This window comes from Cavia porcellus, unplaced genomic scaffold (assembly GCF_034190915.1).
Source record: "Cavia porcellus strain 051 isolate PalLab524CR breed Dunkin Hartley unplaced genomic scaffold, mCavPor4.1 scaffold_13, whole genome shotgun sequence".
NCBI classification, from domain to species: Eukaryota; Metazoa; Chordata; class Mammalia; order Rodentia; family Caviidae; genus Cavia; species Cavia porcellus.
In genome coordinates, this window is record NW_026947496.1 from 39,782,821 (window position 1) to 39,804,516 (window position 21,696).

The 21,696-nt window shown below is 39.5% G+C and overlaps 1 protein-coding gene across 2 annotated transcripts in view; it reads right to left on the minus strand.

Annotated features, from left to right (window-relative positions):
• The window catches only part of Adarb2 (adenosine deaminase RNA specific B2 (inactive)), a 521,674-nt gene that overhangs the window by 17,367 nt on the left and 482,611 nt on the right, over window positions 1–21,696 (minus strand). For both annotated transcript variants that reach the window (XM_063260141.1, XM_063260139.1), the window contains one exon: window positions 8,197–8,378. In XM_063260141.1, coding sequence (XP_063116211.1) covers window positions 8,197–8,378 — 182 coding nt within the window. The remainder of the gene's footprint in view (window positions 1–8,196; window positions 8,379–21,696) is intronic.

Below are 21,696 nucleotides of genomic sequence, written 5' to 3' on the forward strand. Positions count from 1 at the left end.
AACGTACTACTGCTCCTTCTCTTTCTTTTTGTTTTTTTGTCTTTTTCTTTTTTATCGGTACCGGGGATCGAACTCACGACTGCCTGCTTGCAAAGCAGGTGCTTATGCCGCTGAGCTAAATCCCCAGCCCTGCTCCTTCTCTTTCTCCTGCCACAAGTGCTTAAATTATTACTACTGTCTGTGTGGCTGCTACTGTTACCCCTATCACTATTTAAATGCAAACAGAGAAAATCCAGATGTCATTCATGAAAATTAGTTTTATTCTGGCTTACATAGCTATATAACGACACCTAGTTGAAAAGAAAATCCTTATTTACCTTTTAAAAAAGGTATTGCACAGTATATTGCACAGTATATTTTTAAATAGCCAGCAAGCCTACTATATTTAAAATGTAAGTCACTTTCCCAAAATTAAATTTACACAAGACATTTCAGGAATGTAATTTTTATGTGAAGTGTGGCAAGTCTATAATATGGGTAGCGTTATATTTAATTTTGTGAAATGAATGGAGTAGCACGCTTCCAGGCATGCACAGAATCCTAAAGTTGCAGGACTAGAGAGGATTGCTTGAATTTTATATACTGCAATATGCTCTTTCTCTCTCTCTCTGTCTCTCTCTCCTAAAGGAAGTAAAATTAGTAAATTTAACATGAATTTATATATATGATTTGGGGTAATAACTATTAAGGCTGTAATAGTGTCATTTTATTCATTATTATTAACATGCACATTATCATAATTACTAATAATTTTATAGCTACTGTCTTTTTTTTTTTTTGAGATAGAGACTTGCTATATAGTTCAGACTATCCTTGAACTTACCATATAGTCCAGTCTGGCCTCAAACTTGGAATGATTCCCCACCTCAGTTGCCCAAATTCTGTGATTATAGGAATCTACTACCATACCTGGCTGTCTTGTTTTAATAGAGCACATTCAGTGGGAAATACATAAAATGTACTTTGGAGTTTGGAGACAGTGTGTTAGGACTGAGGGTTGACAATTGGCCTCCCTGTGGTGGAAATGTCCTGACAAGTTTTCTGGGTGTTTAAATAACTAGTCCACGAGTTTCCCTTCTGCTTTCCTTCATTTAGCTAGCTGTGGAGGTGACAGCTGAATGGTCTAAGTCGTGTGTGTGAAGGGCATGTGCCACAAGCCATGTGACGGCTGCACTATGCACAAACGTGTGTGAGAGTTCTAGGAGAGTAGCATAAACATCACCAGAGCAGTGCCATTGCTCTGGGCCTCTGGTCTCCTCAGGAGACTTCATGCCCTACTGACTTTTTTGTTCTTGGAATCAATAGGACTGTGACCTTGCACATGAGGACAGATGACTTTGGTCCGCATTCCACATAACTTGAAATACACAGTTTCAAGGGATCACTCAAAAGATGTGAAACTTCCATGGCTGGAAAACTGTAATGAGCTTGTTTTTCCCACTCTTTTTCATATAAAATCAGACTCTATTTACCTAAGTACTTGCCAGCTCATGGTGACTACAAACTTACCACACGCTAAGGAGTAAACTAGATGACATTTACTGTAACTTACAGTCTGCCTTTTGCCCAGTTTACCTTACAGGCATCTTTGCAGCCTCTTGGAGGCAAGGCCCATATTACCTGGCCTTAGATTGGAAAGCCAAATAGTAATTTCAGACAAACCCATTTGTGACCTGGTGTTTTCAGCCACTGGGGAGGTGACACCATGTCCTCAGCAGCCTTTCTTGAAGAGGCCTTTCTCATTCCTACCTGCTTATCCCAGTGTGTGTCTGCAGCCCGATTTCATTGTCCATTTACCCTGGAAACGCTCCTTGCATTGCATTTGAACTCTACCCTCCCCTTGCTCTATTCTTTCCTGTGTTTTAGTCCCTCATTTCTTCAGGAAAATGTCACATGTCATCACCTCATGAAAGATCTCCAGGCCTTTTCACCTAGTCTCAAGGGTCATTAAAAAAAATTCCTCCAAGGAATTTACTATTTAACCCTGATTTCTGCATTATTTTCCTATAATGAACTTATTTTATTTGTTTGTTCTTCTTCCACACTGGGATGGAGCAGTTATTCACAGCTCTATTCCAAATGTAGGATTAACCTGTCACATTATAAATAATCAAAATGTATTTGTGGAATAATTAAATGAATACCTGGATTACTGTCTTAGTCACTTTCTTATCACTGAGACACAATGCCTGACACCCACAGTTTAAAGAAGGAGAGGTGTATCTTGGCTCACAGTTTCAGTTTGTGGTTGACAGGCTCCAAGGCATGGTAGAAGGGCCTGGGGGAGGAAGGATGGGTCAGGAAGAGAAGGGAGGATCAGGGACATGAATGGACCTTTCCAGATTATGCCCCTTAGTGACCCATTTCCAACCAGGCTCCATCTCCTAATGGCACATTTGGCTACTATGCTCATCAATGCAGGAATCTCCTGATGAGTACAGTGTCTCCATGATCCAACAAACTTCTAAACAGATGAGGCCTTTGGAAGGCATTTTGGATCTAAACCATAACAATTATTTAATCTACTTGTTGATATTTAGATAAATAAATTAACAATGGAAATATTTTCCTTGAACTAGGGAAAGCAGGATAAAATAGCTTGTTCAGCTATTTTTAAAAGACCGTGTTTTATATGCGTCCATAATTTTTCCCCAGAAGGTTCATTAGGTTAAGACTTCTGAGATTGGCAGTTTGATTGTCTGAGATTTACTGGCCTAGAAACTCTAGACAGGCAGTGGCCAGTGGTGAAAGGAGGGTCCTGCCTCTCTTTGCCCTGCAGCTTCCAGAAAAGCTGAACCTTGAAGGATGAGGCACAGAGCCATCTTGAGTTGGGAGAAGAGTTCCAGGGAAGGAGTTGAACCTTCTGTGGAATGGATACCCTTACAGTCAGAGGAAACTTACCTAAGTGGAAGAAGTCTTTTGTGACCTGTCAATCATTAAATTCAAAAAAATTATATTACTGAAAAATAGAGTTTAATAAATCAAACAGTTTCCCTTATGTGGTAGGTGGGTCAATGATTATATACTTTTGTAAGCCAAGTGGGAATATGACTACTCCAATCTCTCTGTGAACAAAGAAACATCTGATTTAAGTATCAAAAAATGATTGTTCTGTACAATATATTCATGAAAAATTTATCAGTAACTCCATCATATACAAATGTATGTTTTTAATGGTGTACCAATAATGTGACCAATTATATAGCTAAAAGAAGATAGGTGCTACTATCTCACTGGGTGTCTCAGTTACTTTCTGGGTGCTGGGACTCAGTATTGGACACCAGCAAATCATAGGAGGAAAGGTTTGTTTTGGCTCATAGCTGCTGCAGAGCAGAAGTGGCGTGGAGGGGGCCTGCCTGGGAGGAAAAGCTGTTCACATGACGGTAGGGAGGAAGCACAGGGAGCAGATGGAAGGTAAGGAGGGTGTGCACTATTCCAGCTCATGACCTCAGTGACCCACCCACTGCTTTTAATCTGGCCTCATACCCAAATATCACACTTAGCTATAGTGTCCCTGTGATTCAGTCACCTTTCAAAAGCCCCATATATAAGATTTGGGGTAGACATCTAGATATACACTACACCACTGTATTATTTTGCAAAATACTATTCATGATGATTAATTTCACAATTTTTTTCCAGAATTAAAGAAGCCTAGAACTTCATGGAAGATTCTTCATTTAAGTGTAACAATATTTTAAAAATCTGATTTCACAAAGATATGACTATAAATGGCAACAGAAAAATCGCTAGAATCCAAAAAATTGATGGTTTTGGGCAAAATTTACAGGCTCCTGTTGGTGAACATTTTGATAGGCATCAAGTTTTTTTCTTATTAATTAACTTGCTGTGAAATATGGATACCAGAAAGGACTTCCCATGGATAATTCAGGAATTCATTTGGACTATTTCAAGATAATACACACCAAGCAGAAAGACAGATGATCAGTATTTTATTACCAATACTATAATGCTGCTTATATGAATATCACTCAAGGGTCTTAAACAACTCATGGTTCTACAATCAGTGCTGTATATCTGCTTCTCAAATCTTATATTTGTGGTCAAGACTATCTATTTTTTATAGAAATAATCATAATTTTATCTGTAGTGTGGATTAGGAAAGTTCAAGACTAAATTCTGTTAAACATGCCATTAATTTGAAAACTGATCCTATGCAGATATTTTCTTTTTTTCAATGAATAAAAATAAAATTCAGTTTTAAAGTTGAAAGCTCACAGAAGCAGATCTCTTCAGCTTCATGGAACAAATGGCTTTCTATCTCATATCACATTTTGCTAAAAATATCAGTATTCAAGTATAGATTTTTATTAATTATTATTCTCACCATTTATCCACCAGTGGTTTCACCAAGAAAGAGCAAGGATAAAACTTCTTTAGGGTAGCTGTTATCAGGCAATGATACGGTTTTGCTGAAGGATTCATGGCTCTTGACAACCTTGATTTGGGCTTTTGGTACTGAAGCTTGCCATAGATTAGCCTGTCTGTGTAGAACTCTTCAAGTATATCTTTCAAGAACATTAATATGCATGCTATGGTTGTACCAATAAGGGTATCTTTTTCAGCTTGGTTGCTTCTTTTTAAATCTGGAACTGATTTAACCATTTCTAAATTGCAGGGTTTCATCCTGCTAATGCATGAGCTCCATCTTGTATAGCATTTCTGCAAACTGACCTTGGGGAAAGCTTCAAGCAAATTTCACTTGCTTATTTGAGTGTGTTTTACTATTATATCTTTATGCAAGATATTTCTCCTTTTCTTTGAGAAGGAATTCTGAGGATTTCTTTTCAGAATTTGCATGACTGGGTTTTAAATGTTTATCAGGAACAATGAAGTTAGGCCTCAGGATTTGTTCACAGGTGCGATACCATGGTTTAGACTCATTTACATTTTTGTAAGAATATAAATCATATACTAAATAAGCATCTAAGTATAGACCAAAATGTTTAGTCAGACTGCACTTGTTGCAGTGGGGTCAGACATCACTCAGGCAAGGAGGAGCTTTCTCAGTAGCAGATAAACACAAAAGAATAAGGATAGCCCAGGGAGCCACATGGGTAAAAAAAAGAGAGAACTTGACCCTCTCTTAACAGATGAAAATTCTCTTAAATTTAGCTTAGAAATAAATCTAAGAAACACAGTAAATTTGGGGGCAATCCATATGTGAAGTTTCATCTTGTTCCAAACTAGTCATTTTAGTCACATTTTAAAGAAAAGATAGGAGAAAAAGAAAAACAAGAAAGTCAAGGGTGAGAAAGTTGGTGAAACTGGACCTGCAGTACTTGATCAGAATTGCTGAAATTATTGACCACTTAAAAAGTAAAGAGAATGAGTTCGAGGCAAATTTGAGTTCTTTGCTTAGCTCAGTGGCTATGTGAAAACAGCAGGAAGCCAGGAGCTTTAGACAAGCTTCAGTGAAGATATACTTGAAGAATTCTGCACAGACCAGGCTAATCTGTGGCAAGTTTCTCCCATACCCATTCACCCTGAGTTAGCTGTTCCTACCTCTTCAGCTCATTTTGCATTATTAATTTTTGTGTGATTTAAAAAATAGGCATCTTAGAAATCATACTACACTGCTATGGGATGCAGTATGGTATAATGAAAAAATGCAGAGTTTGCAATTGATCAAATGTGAATTCAAATACTCTATTGATAAGAATTTTGTCTCTTCTGGCATTTAAAAAAATAGACATAATGCCATTAGTTGTTGGTTGATGTGAGAATTGAATTGTCACAAATGACACAGAGGGAATTCAAGAAGTGCTTTTTTTCCTTCTCTAAATGATACGGCCATTTTCAGAAGGTGTTTTCTGAAGTTTATAATAATTGCACCATTTATACCAGACTCCTAAATTGTGCACCCTCTCCAATTCATCTGTTTATTGCTCAAAAAGCTGTTATGATTTGGGTCATGGGAATCTACAGTCCTAGACACAGCTATGGACCTGATCCAAAGGCAGCCTTTTCCAGCGTGGACCCAACAAGTCAACCAAAACTCTGCTTACAGGCATATTGTGGACAAGCTAGTGTCTAAGACCCTATAATGCCATGTGTTGAGTTTAGAGCCAGATAATCAGATGGGGAAAGGAGTAGGGTACAACTGGGATGACACAGTAAACGGTAAGATCACCACTAGTGTGTGGGAGTCTTCCTGCCTTATTGTATTAACTCAGTCCAAGTGGTGAAGAAACTATTTTTCCCTCAATGGTTCAGACAGGTAAAGTCTTACAGTAAAATGCTACCCTCTTTCATATAGTCTCACTGAAGTTTGCTAACTTTGGAATTCCAAGTGTTTTTTCACTGTGCATTTTCAGACCCTTGTAGTCTAGTAACATCTGTGGATCTAAGCACAGAATGAAGCCAGTTTTGACCTGTGCTGACATTAAATCTGGTGTCCAAGTGCCACAAAAATCTCTCCAAGACTAATCAAAAAGGGATAGAATTGCAGAATCTTATGAATGGGGCCTTGTATATTTAGAAAGTCTAGAATGTCAATATGTGAAAGAATTGATTTGCAGAGATCATGTGAGGGTGGGTTATTCTTTGTCTATCTTCTTTATTTTAACTTTTAGGTCTGTAAGCTTATTTATTTATTTAGGGGTTGAATTCACAACTTTGTGCTTGACAGGCAGGTGCTGTGCCGCTGAGGTATTTACTTGGCCCTGTAGTTTTATTTTTTACAACAATAAATAGAGTTGTTCAATTGCTAGGTAGTCAATATTGTGGAATAAGTGAATTTACTTTTGTGATAGGGAGCATCTTTTCTTAAATACTTGTTTAGCATAGCTCTGCGCTTTGCATGAATTATTTTGTTTAGTTCCCACTACTGCTCCCATGAGGCCCTGAATCTTACAATGTATAACCCTTTTGGAGTCCTGGGAATAAATCTTTGGTCTAACTACTCCCAGATGAAACACTAAAAGTAGTTCCTCTATCTTCTTGTTTTCTCTGTCAGATAATTTGGTCTAGGACTAAATCAGCAGAGTCTGCTTGCTTTTGGTGAAGAAACTGTGTTCACTTCCCATTGGGGTGCTATGCTTTATCAGTGCACCAGGCTGGTTTTTTTTTTTTTAACAATCCTTTGTGTGTGCTCTCCTCCTCCAGCCAGGGAAGCTAACTTCAAGATCAACTGTTTGCTGGGAGTGATGGTGCATGCTTGTAATCTCAGCATTCTAGAAAGTTGCAGCAGGATCACAAGTTCAAGATTCCTAGACAACTTAGTTACTTAGCAAGACTTTGTCTCAAAATAGAAAATTAAAAAAGAGCTGGGGATGTGGCTCAGTGTGAAGGCCCTAGGTTCAATCCCCAGCACCACTAAGGGAAAAAAAATCTAGTGGTTTCCTCCAGGCCTCTCTGTGGGGCTTACGAGATATTAAAACCCACATGCTCTTTGTCTACTTCTGTTCAGTTCTCACATATCTGGAAGTTTCCCTAGTGTGGAAGGACAGTGGTCACAGTGAATAAATGTGATTTTGTTAAAAGCCTTTTAGATATCATACTTGCATCTTTCTAGTAGGTGCACACAAACAGCACAACTTCTGTAGTACTGTATTTTTGTGGCAACTAGCTGTACCTGGGGGGTTGGAGTGAAGGATCTGTAAGTCTCTATGACAGGTAGAGATGTGGCTGGGCTCAGTGTTTGCTAAGCCACCTTGCTGCCTCTGAGATGAGCTTCTGCCAGACCCTGCCACCAAGAGCAGGCCCTACAGACTGAGTCCTTTGGCCTCGAGGGTCTGGCTGCTACTTTCCTTTCTTCTGCATCTGCTCACCCGCTAGCATGTCTCTCTGCAGTGGTTCCTGCAGAACAGCACCACGAGAGATGCTGCGCCCCTTAGACACTCCCCTCATCACTAGGGACTTTTGTTTTAACTGGCTACTTTTAGACACTGCAGTGAAAATGAAAAAAAGATATATGCTTGGTTCCATTATATGTTCATGCTAAAATGTTGCCTATCCCTATATTCAGATATGCACTATAATATTTTATTTGCTTATTTATTTATTTTTGGTCTCTTAAAAGTCTGGACTGTTGCATTTTACTAATTAAATCTCAAATAGTCATTTGCCAAAATAAATACAGTCTGTCCTGAATTGGCACCCATAGGACCTGTGTGCAGCTCACAGAAGAAGACAGGTGAAGACTGTGGGTCCCTCAGGGTGCTATTTTCTTACCACTGAGAAGAGGCTGGTTGTGCTGGTATGAGGTCGGTAGCTGGCCGATGTCCTCCATCCTGTGGCTCATGACCCGGGACAGGTGGCCCGTGTGGTGCAGGCTGCCCACGACGATGCTGTGGAGGTACACAGGCTCGATGAAGTGACAGAGGAGAGCCCCCTGTAGTCCCAGGACATTCCACCTGGAATGAGAGTGAGGGCAGAGTCAGTGGGATGCCCTGCCCTGCGGCGGGGTGCCCTGATCCACCAGGGAAATGGGCTGATAGTGCGCAGTATTGGTGCCTTCTTGCCCTTCAGTCCCCTGCTCTGCAAGTGTTATTTTCTCCATCGCACAGAGCGTGGAGCACTCCCCAGACACAGCAGAGCCATCCGGGTGGCTTTGGCCTGTGGCTACTAATGATTCCGAGCAGCTCTAACGCTGGGGGGCTGAGCTCTGCAACTACTTTGCATGTTAATAAAACCAGTCCCTTTTCTGGAAAATGAGTTCTTAGAGAGGAAGCTACATAATCTCTCAGGAACTTAAAATTAGATTCTATAAGAAAGACACTCCTCTGTTCCTAAAGTGAATCTGCATTTTTCTTCATATTAATTGGGAAATATCAGAAATTGAATTTGTTTATTTCCATTTAGGGAAAAATTCTCTCTTTCATTCCCTTTGTCCTTAGCGGTCAGATGACGTACTGTGCTGAAACCAAATGGCAATAATAAATAACCTTGTTTTGGTCTGGGGATGATTTTGATTTTTGAAGCCCAGATCATAGATGAAGGGCAAGGCCACATTCTCTGAAATAAACATAGCTCTGACTGAATGCTTTTGCTTCTTCAAGTAAAGATGTGAGGAACACTGAAAAGACTTTTCTCCCCTAAATTTAGGTGGTATGAGTTTCCATGTATCTGTTATTTAAGGCAACATTTTGTGGTTTCCACTCTAAATAACATGTTTAAAACCCAATCTCCATTGGTGGCAAGCATTATGTAGCTAATTTCTTACATCATTGTTCTTTTCATTAATTAACATTTCTCCACTGTTGGAGCAATTATTGTGGGGCCTCTATGCTGTACATCTCTTTTCATGATTAATAAGGAGTCATTATATTTCCCTTCCTGAAGCAGTCAATTAACACAGAATTCTTTCCATTAATTACTGAATGTCTCTCTACCTGGAGAGCAATCTGCTCTGAGAACCTGTGACACCAATTGCTTTAAAAAGTTCTCTTTAAATTTTATTCCAAAACACAAGCAATTTAGCCGGCAATATTAATTTGCCTCTGAAGCATCATGGTGAATGAGAAACATCTTTTAATCTCATGCAAGAAAAGGCAGCCATCTGGCTGGTGAGAATTTCAGGGAGCAACTCTCTCCCTCTCCCTCTGTAAATGCAGGTCATTAAAGTAATGTGTTCATCTACATAAAACTCAAATGGAATATAAAAGGTAATATTTATATACAAACAGTTTAGTCCTACAATTTAAACAGTCATTGGTTTTATGAAACATTTACTTTAGCCTATCAGATTTGCATAACTTCATTTAAAAAATATTGTGGTCATTTCTCTGAGTCACTTCATTTCTCTCAGGAAGCCAGGAGAGGGCTGTCCTTGGGCATATATAATCCTATCTAAGGGCAAATATCAAAAGGTTTCAAGGGAAAGGACATTTCTGGAAAGAACACAAGTACGTACTATTGATGTTCAGGGACCTCTCCATTTGGTAATAGCATTTCTGCTAGACCTGTAGTTTCACCACCACAATCTGACACATCAGCTGTGACTTTTCTACTTTTCCTTGCTTTTCACTGATGAGCTACAGAATGTCTTTAAAACCCAAGAGAAGAGTTTTGTGCTATCTAAGCTTTTCCTTGAAAGAACAACAATGCTGGTTTTCAGGAATGACTGAAAGATATGGCTTATTCCATTAAATCTGAGACCAAAAGACAGACCAAAAACTGAGGGAAAATTTCACAAAGTTGTGGCTTAGTATCATGATGTCTCACTTTTTTTTGATTAGTGATAGTGGAGGACTATCTTAAGGAAAGGTTACTGTTTTGGCAAAAGGTTCTGCATTACAGACAACTTAAGTGGGGCCCATTAATTTTTAGACTTTTGACGGAATGTAAGAATTTCTTATCAATTAAAGGTAGAGAAATGTATACTTCTCCATCTATAACCAAGTGTTTGTTTGAAACAAGTGAAGTCTTAAATAATAATAAACTAAAAATAATAAACTCAATAAAGTAAAAATAATAAACAAAAAATAATAAGTACTTCTGGAAGAAATATCATAGTTCTTGAGATCATCAAAGTATTGGTTTTGAAGAAAACTTCTGGAAATTTTCTTGAATGATTCTGATTGTCAAGGATTGTCCAAAGACAAATAACTTCGATATCTAGTTTCCTCCTAATAACCTTTACAATAAATAGAAAATCAACTTTCTTCTTGCCTGGCCATAGGAGCTTAAACTTACTCAGCTAACATGATCAATAAAACCAAATGTCTCCTTGAATACAAACTGGAGAATTTTCAGCATTCGGTATTGAATGGAAAAATACCTCTCCTTTTGTTCAAATAGCTGATATTACCGCAGTGTTGACAGAAAAAAAATCCTGTGTCTAGTTTTCAATATAGATAATCCCTAAATAAATACATTTTTGTCTGTTTGTCAATCATTGAAATACCATGAATAAGAGGGGAACAGATTTGGGAAAAGATTGCCTTTTTGTAGCCAAAAGATGCAATCTCTTCACTGAGTTCAAACCAAGGCCTTCAAGTTATGATGGGGACAGTTACCTGATCCTTTGTAGGACAGACTCTATGTGAGACTGTCACCACAGCTGTGCACCTTGGAGATAAGACAAAGAACAGCAACTGCCATTGCATATTTTGAGCAGTTAATCTTCTTGCCTATTGTTTTGACCATTTCGATGTATTCCCCCAGAAAACATATCATTCTTTAAAATTATAATAAAATATAAAAAAAGTATATAAAATTATACCTGCATCAAAGTCTTCAGGGACCACCATAAATCTACACTTCCTTCAATCTCTTCTGTGGGCAAATCTGCTCATTATCTGAATGAACAGCCACACTTAATTGGAAGAATCACTTCAGCTCTGCCCGATGCCTGTGAAGTCCACAGTGAGTGGCAGGAGGGATGGTGAGGACCCTTCATTTAGTCTGTAGAGACAGTACTCAAGCACTGTAACAGAATCATGCCATTCCACTAGGCCTGCACAAAAGAGCCTTTGGAAATCTGAGATCTTCCCGGTGCCTTGGCCCCAGTAAACACTCTGACATAATTGGTTGGGGAAAGCCTGGCTTTTTCAGTGATCCTCACATGGTTTTAGTATAAATTAGGGCTGAGAACTTCTGCAATAGACTAGTTAACATGATTTTGGAGTCAAAAGCTCAGGTTAAATCCAAGTCCAGATGTCACCAGGTAGGTCATCCTGGGCTACCTCTTGCTGCTTTGAGCAACAGTCCACTCAGTGATCCTCCAAGAGGGGTGTTTCAACCAGCTGGAGGGTCTCACCAAGGAATTTGTAGAAATGCACATTCTTAGCTCCCACTGAGATCTGTTCAATTTTCAGCCCTGGAGTGAGGCTTAACAGTGAGTGTTTCTGATGTTGCTGATATTTTTAGACTCGCCAATTTCTATGTTGGGATATGATCCAAACAGTACTGGCTCATTCTCATGGTATTTGAAGACTACAGGAAATGTTTAAATTTTTTATTCACATGGGGATGGATAACTTCTTCCCTCTGCATTCTTTCCCCTAAGCTTATACCTTCTTCCTCCCACTTCCTTTATAAAGACAGGTACTAATATCAAGCCAGAGCCATATGGCATAGTCCTCTTCCATTTGACTAACACTTTGGCTTTTGTAAGTTCATGAGAAGTCTGATGGTCCTTTGGTTGAATCATGTCATCACTAGGAACTTACTTCATGGATACACTCTTAGTAAAATGCCAGCATATATATAATAAAGGTTGTCATTAAGGATTGTTTACAATTACAAAGTAAACAAAATAAGAGAAAGCAAAAAAACACAAACAAACAAACAAACAAAAAAACAACAACCTGGAGTAATCTAGGCGGTTTCTCACTAGTTAACTAGGGTAAACAAATCAAGGTATAGCAGATGTGATGGTTTCGTAGTTTGCCTGACCACCTGTGTCCTTCCCAGTCGCCCCTTGGATTGTCTTGCTCAGTCACAGGTGCTTTGTCTGGCTCTCCTGGTCTCCCTTGTGTCCCTTCTGCTATGTGCCTGCCTCGCTCTCCTGACAAGCCTGGTTCTTTCTTCAATCCAGTTAGAACACTGGCCACAGCTCCAGAGTCCCCCTGCTCTGTGGGAGGTAGCCCGTGAACCATCTGCAGAGTTGTCGTACGTTGAGGCTCACCTCATGATCTTATTTTCATGTTCATGGTGTCTCTTGTTCACTAATCTGGATTGTTGGTTTCCTTTTGCAGAATGGGTTCTTCAGTCCTCTGCTGTTTCTACACATCTGAACAGTCTCCAGGGTTGAGCTGCAAACTGTGGTGACTATCTGACCACTCTGCCCACTTCACACAGGGGTTGACGTAGTGACAAAGGAGGCAGATACAGCAAGGTTCTTGATTTGTTGTTATTTCTTTTATGTTTGATAAATATGACTGAATAGGCTCCTTCCTATTTTTACCATGAGATTGTACAAAATTTGTTTAAAAGCATAAAAATAAAAATTATCACGCAATCTTTGCTAAAAAGGGTTTTAAAAAGGGTTTTTAAACCAAACTCTGAAAATTGGGGGTTTAATATTTACAATGAGAAGTGGTTTAAAAAGGACCTATATATTGAGATGAGAATAATGAATGACACCCTCATTTGGTCTTGATAACACTTTGAAGGTGAGATACCTGTCAATTAGTTAAGGAGGAAAAGATATCAGAATTTTTTTTCCAGAGGGGGGCTTGGAACAGAGGGGAGGGAGACTTACACTGAGAGAATATTGAGCATCAGATCTCTCTACTTGAAAGGAGAGGTTGCTCTTCATAGTTAGAATCTAAGTTCAGGAATCAGACAATGTCTCATTCTCCAGAGAGCAGCTATCATTTTTACAGTTCATTTTTATGGAGAAAGTTTTAATCTGTTCATTTAAAGACACACTGTGATCAATAATCAGGCTCAGGTACTTAAAATTAGAAACCATCTCTAAAGGAGCATTAGTTCCAGAAGATTTAGATTTTTATATGCCACTCAACTTTTGCTTCTTGGAGACAAAAGCAAAAAACACCGCCCCAGCTTTCTAGCTTCTTTAAGGTGACTGTGGCTTCTGAGTCTTAGGGAGAGTATGGACTTGCTTCTCAGGGCCAGAAGAATTGATCGAAGTTGCAGGAATGTTGGATGTGACAAATGTGCTTGCCATTGTCTATGTCTTATTTTATGGAGGAGCAGGGTTGGTCAGATTTTTTTCCTTTCAAATCCATTTTACTTCAAGGATTAAAAAAAAAAAACTACAACAAAATTTCAAAACATGTCAATCAGGAGGTACATACATTGTGCATTGTCATCCCCAAATCATTTACCCAGAACACAAGAATTCTGCATTCAATTGTCCGAACAAACCCAGCATAAATCTCTCTCTTCAGTGAACTCAGAGAGGTCATTTGTATGCTACTCAACCTCAACGTGTGGTTCTGAGAGTCAATTTTCCTTCAATGGTTAAACAACTCATTTTCTGTAGTTTCATTCAATCTTCCAGGTAATACTAGTGGTGGGATTTTAGGGACAGATTTTACTTGGTTCCATGGTTTTTCTAGGGAGTCAAGCTAAATGAGCAATTTGTTTTACATGCTGTGTTAGTTTTCTAAAGCTACCAAAGCACATTACCTCAAATAGGGTTCTTGAAATAACAGGACCATGTTCTCATGGGTCTAGAAGCCTGAAGTCCAAAATCTAGGTTGTTGGTAGGGCTGTGCTTCCTCTGCAGGCTTCATGAGGATCCTTCCTCACCTCTTCTAGGTGTTGATGGCTGCTGACATTCCTTGGTTTGTGGCCACATCACTACAATCTTTGCCTTTGTTTTCACATAGCCTTCTCCATGTGTGTTCTCCTGGGCCTATCTCCAAACTTCCTCTGCCAGCCTCTTAAAAGGCTGGATAGCATCTGTGATTTCAGTCCCTAATTTAGGAGGTTGCATTGCAGGATCTGGGAAAGAATGCCTGTTCCTATCTCTGAGGACACCATTCAACCTTCTAATCTGAAATAATTCCATTTTGTCTGCTTTTTATGAAAAGCTACTGTCCACTGTCTTCTATGGGTAGCCCATTACAACTTCACTTTAAGGATCGAGTCCTACATAGGAACTCTGAGATTAAGAAAAGAAACTTTAATACAAAATCATTATTGGAGGGCTAGGGCTTTGGCTCAGCGGCATAAGTGTCTGCCTGGCAAGCACAAGGTTGTGAGTTTGATCCCTGGTACCAAAAAAAAAAAAATCATTATTGAAAACTTTATTCACAGTTTCAGTCATTTGGAAACACCTCAAACTTTCAGTAACAGAGAACTAGCCAGCTGATGGCATAACAATTAGATAAAACATCATGCATACACTGAGATGCTTGTTATTTTGAAAAAGAGTCATGGTTTTAGTGTTAAGCAGTAACTTGTAAATGAATTGGCTTATGCAGCAAAATCCCAACAACAGGAAAAAACTGTGTGTTTAAGAAAAAAGGTTAATGGAAATTTAGCAACAATTGGGTGCTGTTTTCTATGACTGTTGGAATACTGCCTATTTCTTTCCTTTTTTTTACTTAAAAAAACTTTACTGTGCTTTACTTTTTAATGAGGAGAACTTTGAAATAAAGGACATTGCTAACTATGAACTCTTTTTTTTTTCAGCAGTAGGGATAGGATAGGTAATTTTTTTTGATACTTTCTTGATTATCCTTCTTCTACCTGGGGGAATATTTCTTATTTAAAAAATACTGCTGCAGATGCATTTGGGAGGGCTGGTGGTGATACAAACTAGGTTTTGTTTCTATGCAAAGCCAATTCACCTCCAAGGGGATGAATTCTCCCCACCTGGAACATATGAGCTTTTATCTTTAAGATAGTCTTTAGCTATAAGGTATTAACTAAAATTTCTTTTACACTGAAAAATCTAGAAAGGAAATTTCACTTTCAAAAGGCTTTCATAGTCCAAGAATTTTCCTTATAAGTTTGATGACTCTGTTCTAAACAAAAGGAATCTGATTTTCTGCTGTGTTCGATATCAAAATAATATTTGAAGGAGAAAAATTAGCTGGCATGTTTCCACTTCAGGCTTCAGGGGTATCTTTTTTCCATCAAAGAGAAAGTAAAAAGCTTTTGCCCTCCAGAACTCTCTGCCTGTATTTAATTTGCCCAGTTGTGGGCTTCCCACCTTCACACGGTGGTCAAGTAGAACATCTCCAACTCCCACTGCAAAGCTGTCTCTAAGGGACAGTGCGACCTCACTCAGGCAAGACAGAGCTACGTGCTTTAGAAAGAGAATTGTGTTCTTAATGGAGACTTGAAGAAAGCAGATGCCCAGGGGGTGTCTGAGTTTCTACTCAGGCACTTATGATGGAGTCTGTGACATTCTGGGGACTCATGTGTGGAGGGGAACAGGTGCGTGTGCGAAACAAGAGATGTGCTTCTGTCTTCTTGCTGAAGAGTGATGCAAACTCAGGTCTGTTTCACTGATTTCTCTGAATCTGGCTCCCTATCTGGGAAATAAGGTTAATAATAACAGCCACACAGATTTAAAAACATCTGTCCCGTTACCTTCCAGAGTCACCTTGAATATCATCACCAGGTGCTTTGAGAAAAATTGTAAACACTGCAGAGTTGACACTGCACGTGTAGCTTCCTTTGTGCTCATGGTGTCTGGGCCAAGTGCTATGCTCTCCACCTGCCTGGCCATGGGAAGCACTGTCCTCCAAGCCCTGGGAGGTCCCCTGATGTTGGAGATATTGTCACAGAGAAGGACTATGTCATCTGCAGTTCCTACCTTCCAAACCTTCTGTGATTCTGGCATGTCAAGTGTAGTGGCTTGTCCCTGGGCTGGGTTCTGGTTCACTGTTTTCTTATTTTAGAGAGACTAAAACCAAACAAAATGAAATGCAATAAAGCCAATCGAAACAAAATAATGCAAGTGACACAGGACTTTAAATGAGATAATAGGAAATCAAACATGGCTATCATAATATATCTTGTTATCTTCAAAATAGCTGCCCATACTATCACACATAATAAATTCAATCCATTAGTAAATCAATCAATCAATCAATCAATCAAACAAACAACAAAAAAGGAATAAAACCAAATCAAACCAAACAGTAAAAACAATACAGAGCTTCAAAACAAGAGGAAATTAACAATGGCTACCTTTCCATTTCAGATATTTCTTTTCCTTTCACTTTCACTATATCTATTGTTCTTTTTTTTTTGGTACTGGGGATCAAACTTGTGACCTTGTGCTTGCCAGGTAGGTGCTTATGTCTGCTGAGCTAAATCCCTGGCCCTCTATTATACATTTTAAATCCCGCTAATTCCTTCAGGTTTTTATACTAGGGAGCCAACACGATGTTCACACACATGAGTCTGATCTGGTTCATTCTGTCATTTTCTCTTTGAGAAAGGATCAGGTCTTCTTTTCTTTTCTTTTTTTTTTTTTTTGGTACTGGATATTGAACTCATGACCTTGCACTTGCCAGACAGGTGCTTATGCCACAGAGCTAAATCCCCAGCCCTATGGTCTTTTATTTATCTGCTCGTCCCAATGATCATCAGTGATCAGCAATTGTAGCTCCCTAAGGACCCTGTTCTTCGCTGGAAAAGGAGGCTCCAGATCCCTGTGTTCTCAGAGGGCTGAGTTCACAGCTGCACTTGCATCCATTGCTTCCAGGCTGGTCTTCGTACCTGGCAGCACCTGTTGTCTCTTCAATGTACCTCTATAAGTCAAATTAGTGTGCTAGCCAAACTCCTAAAATGTGCAGACAGTGTTCTGAGAGCATAGGAGGAAGGGATGGTTTTTGCTTTCTGGGAGAGTGTGATCTTTCAGGGGAGACTAGTTGTAAACATGGAAAACAAAATTCTTTTTGAGTGAATACAGACCTTATTCTTCTTTCTGGAGGCCAATGAATACCTGATGAGTGGCCCATGCTGGCATTCCAGTGCAGAGGCAGGGAGGGGTCCTGCCTTGGTGTCTGGGCCTATGTGCAGGTGAATCATGGGTCTCTTAGAGGACAGAACAGAATTTTAGATGGAGCAACATGGCATGGCTTGGTGATAGCTCCAGGATTTTTCTGAATGGGAAGGAAAATTTCATATGAAGGCAGTGAAATGGACAAGAATTTTCTATTCCCAGACCTGGGCTGATTTTATTTATATTGGAGAGAAATTAATTCATTAGATGATTCCCAAAGACACAAGGTTTCATGAAAAATAATCATGAAAAGTGGTCATCAAAGAGACTGATCTGTTTCAGGGAAGTTCTTATTTCTTTATGAGAAATTTGGACCACTAGGGGTGGCCAGAAGTTGAAGCCTTTGCTGGTTTCCCTTGAGCCTCTCTCTCCCATAGGAGTTCCAGGCAACATCCAAGGTCCATGTACAGAGGAAGAGGGAAGAATCTCTTACAGCATTAGATAATGGGTAAGAAAATGGGAGAAAGCTTTTCTTTGCAATGTTTTATGACTTGCTATAAACCACTGTGAAATATTTTAAGCTTTTATAATAGGTTTCCATATTTTCCTGTAAAGTGATCTTACCAATGACATTGTAAAATGAAATCAATTGTTGTACATTGAATTCCATACTAAGAATAATGCCTGTTGTTTCCTAGGGATATTGTTTCTTAGGTATTATTGATCTTAAAAGGTGATACTTGCACATTACTTTTAATCTGTAAGTGGGGAGTACTGTAGCTGTGTTTTGTAGATCTTTGGACACAATGGGCACCAGCTCATTTTTCATTGATATCAGGGAATTTGCAAAGATAATTACAGACTTTTCTGGTGGATATAATTTCTCTATTTTAATTATAAACACAGTTTTACTAATATATTTTTATTTTAATATATAAAAGTCATATGAAATAGGGGATCAGAAAAGTCCTCAGAATGTTTCTTTTATGGCTGTTCAAAGAGAACTGAATCTACAAATAGAGAAATTTCTAAATTACTAACTATATATGGCTGGGTTCCAGTATCATTTGAGATAAGACTCTTATTTTGTTAGAAAAAAATCAGTAGGTTTAGTCCATTATAGACACAGTCCTAAAATCTATGGGTGACACAAATAATTTTTAGCCTTGGTGGAAAGATTATACTATTTTGTTTAGTTTCCATATTGCATTCATTGATGTTGCTTTTATTTATTTTTTTAAAATTATGGCTATGATAAAAGTGTGGGTTTCATTTATTCAGCCAGTGAATACTTTCTGGTACTGATCCTACGCACACCACTTTGTACACGAGGTGGGATGTGTATGTCCAGGCGGGATGAGAAGTCTCAGGGATGTGCCTTAAAGACACAGAATGACTTGAAAGCTAGAGCCAGTCCTGTCCCTTCCCACTGGGCCTGCCTGGACTGAGAGTCTTTTCAGCGTAGGTCTTGGTAGTGTTCCTCTGCTAACCGGTGAGTTGGCTCAGTAAGTGACATGGGCAACACAGGTGTTAGTACTCACCAGCCCTGGGTCTCGTTTCTATCCTTTATTAACCCTTTCAGCTTGGGAAGTAGCACAGGCAGAGCCGGGAGGGGATTTACATGCCATCACCCTTCATATGACAGTTCAGTCTCTTACAGATTTCTCCTCCTCCTCTTCTATCAGTTTATCCCATAAACACTAATGAAAACCCAGCACTCTGAGTGGCTGAAGCAGGAGGACTGAATTCAGTCTGGGCAAATTAGCAACTTAGTGAGACCTTATTTAAAAATAAAATTAAAAAAAGGGCGGGGCCTTGAGTTTAATCCCTTGTGCCAAAAAAGTGCACAGGCCTTGAGTTTAATCCCTTGTGCCAAAAACCAAGCCAAACTAACCAAACCAAACCAAACCAAACCAAACCAAACCAAACCAAACCAAACTAAACTAACACCCATAATGCCTATTATATGCAGGCACAAATTGTGCTTATCATACAGAATAAGACTTGGGCTTTGTTCACAAGAAGCTGAGTTTGGTGGGAAGGATAAATTTAAAGAAGGAATGAGGGCCTACAGACTACACAGTCAGTCTCAGATTTGTTACTTCTTGTGTTTGCTTACATATGTTTCTTCTGATACGCAGATCTAGCAGTCTACCGGTAACAATCTGTGGGAAAAGCAAAGCTTGAAGCTCTAGCTTTTGTCAGTTTCCACGGCGTAAATACCACTAGTGCAGCCAGTTTCAAGCTGGCTATGGGAGGGAGCTGGGGCCAGACTTGGGAGGAGATAAAGAGTGACAGTAGTGCCCCACTTTGTAGTATCCCCCATACAGGTATAATAAGCATAAATAATTTCAAGATAAGTGTTAGGAAGATAATTTGGAAGTGCTGACTCTTAAGTATTTTTTACCTTTGTTTTAATATAATTTATTTAGTTTTAAGTATATGTAATTTTTACCGGTGGTTATATTACTAATTGACTTTAAAGTTCTCTGAGAATCTAACGGTCAGCTCTCAAAGGCTGGATGTTCTCTGCACGCTTGCTGTTGCACTGGGTGCCGTGTATCACTGGGTAAGGTGTATCAGTTCTCAAATCCAAGGTGTCCTCCCCATTTTATACCCCACCACTCCTATGTCTTTCTGTCCTCAGAGCTCTACTCTCAAAGAGCCTTGAGTAACATTAATTCATTGTGTTAGATTAATGTTGCACCTGTATTTGTGTACAAAGATCCTTTAGTTTAAATGTTATTTAAGTACTAGGTTGAATTTTTGTTTTCGTACAGGATAGAAAGGAGATGAACACATACATTATCAGATGGTTTCTTTCTGAAGCCTTTGTACAAATAATGCATGTTACAGATGCTTATGGTCTTGAATCATTAGCATAACATATGCTCCTGCTCAAAAATGGCAAATTTGTTTCCGTTCTGAAATAGCTCCTGCCTTAGCTTCCACATCCTTATGCTCAGGGTTTGGCTGTGGTGGATGTGAAGGACCTGCATGCCAAAGGATGCGTTTAGATGCCAATTGTTTTTGTCTGACCCAGACTGGACCATTGAAAGCTGGTGGCATTATTTCTGTCATTGTCATGGTCACCATTGCCCCGTCCTCATCATCATTACCAACAGGCAGTGTTTATCAGAGGACATCATGTGCATCTCACTGTGACAGATACCATGCAAATCTATTGGCACCAAAGATGCTTTGAAGGTCAGAGCTCAGATGCAGAGCAGGCAGCATCAGAGAAGAGAATCCTTACAGTTTTAATGCAGGAGATTGGGTGGGGTGATGGGGGCAGGATGTTACTACTGTGGGCAGGGGGGACGTAGGTGACAGAGGCCTAGAGGCAGTATGTGGTGAGCCTTTAGACACACATCTCATTCAGGGAGTATAGGCGGGGTGAAGGTGCAATGGACCTGACTGGGGAGCAGGGGAGAGAAATAGAGCGAGGAACAGAGAGAGACACACACAGAAAAACTGAGACAGAGAGACAAAGAGAGAGAAAGAGACAGAGACAGAGAGATGGACAGACAGAGAAACACAGAAACAGAGAGATGGAAAAATGTAGAGAGAAAGAGGGAGAGATGAGGGAGAGAAACAGAAGGAAAAATAGAGACAAGGAGAGTCAGAGGGAGGAGGAATGAGGGAGGAGGAATGACAGAGAAAGAGAAAGCAAAAGCATTCCTATGTTGGGTGACATAGGAATAGGAGGCAGGGAGAAGGAAGTGGGCTCTCAGGGGACTGACTGAGGGGCTGAGGGGCATCTTCAGGCCTCAGCAGGTGCCCTCCCCCTCCACCACACCCCTCTCAGCTGTCTCCTCCTACCTGGCCACTCACTTTAGGGGTAAGAGACTAAGGGAGTGGGAAGGACTGATGTATATATCGAGTTGTAACCACCTAGCCCATGTGGATTAATTCCTGGGCAAATTCAGGGGGAGTTTTCACTTTAACCAGCCAGGGCCAGGCTGTGAAAATTTCTCCAAATTTTTATTGTCTATTTCAAAAAGAACTGAGAATCTTTCTTCATGAAGGATGCTGTTTGAAAATCTCTGGAGGGGAGGCAATGCAGACCCTTGTCTTTTAAGGAGATTTTATTAAAAAGAGAAAAGCCAGGGTTTTGAGCTGCAGCATTACCATCGATAGGCCTGCCAACAACAAACCCAATGCAGGTTTGTAGCCCCTGTTTAATTTATTGTCTATTGATGTTTAAGATCCAAGAGAAAACACAATTTCATTTCTGGAGCATTAATTTACTTCATTTTCCTGGGGATTCTGAGAGTTAATTTAAAAACCCAATGCCATCTTAGGGTACCCAGAGAATTTCTGGTAAAGTGAAAATTGTGGCATTTTTTCTT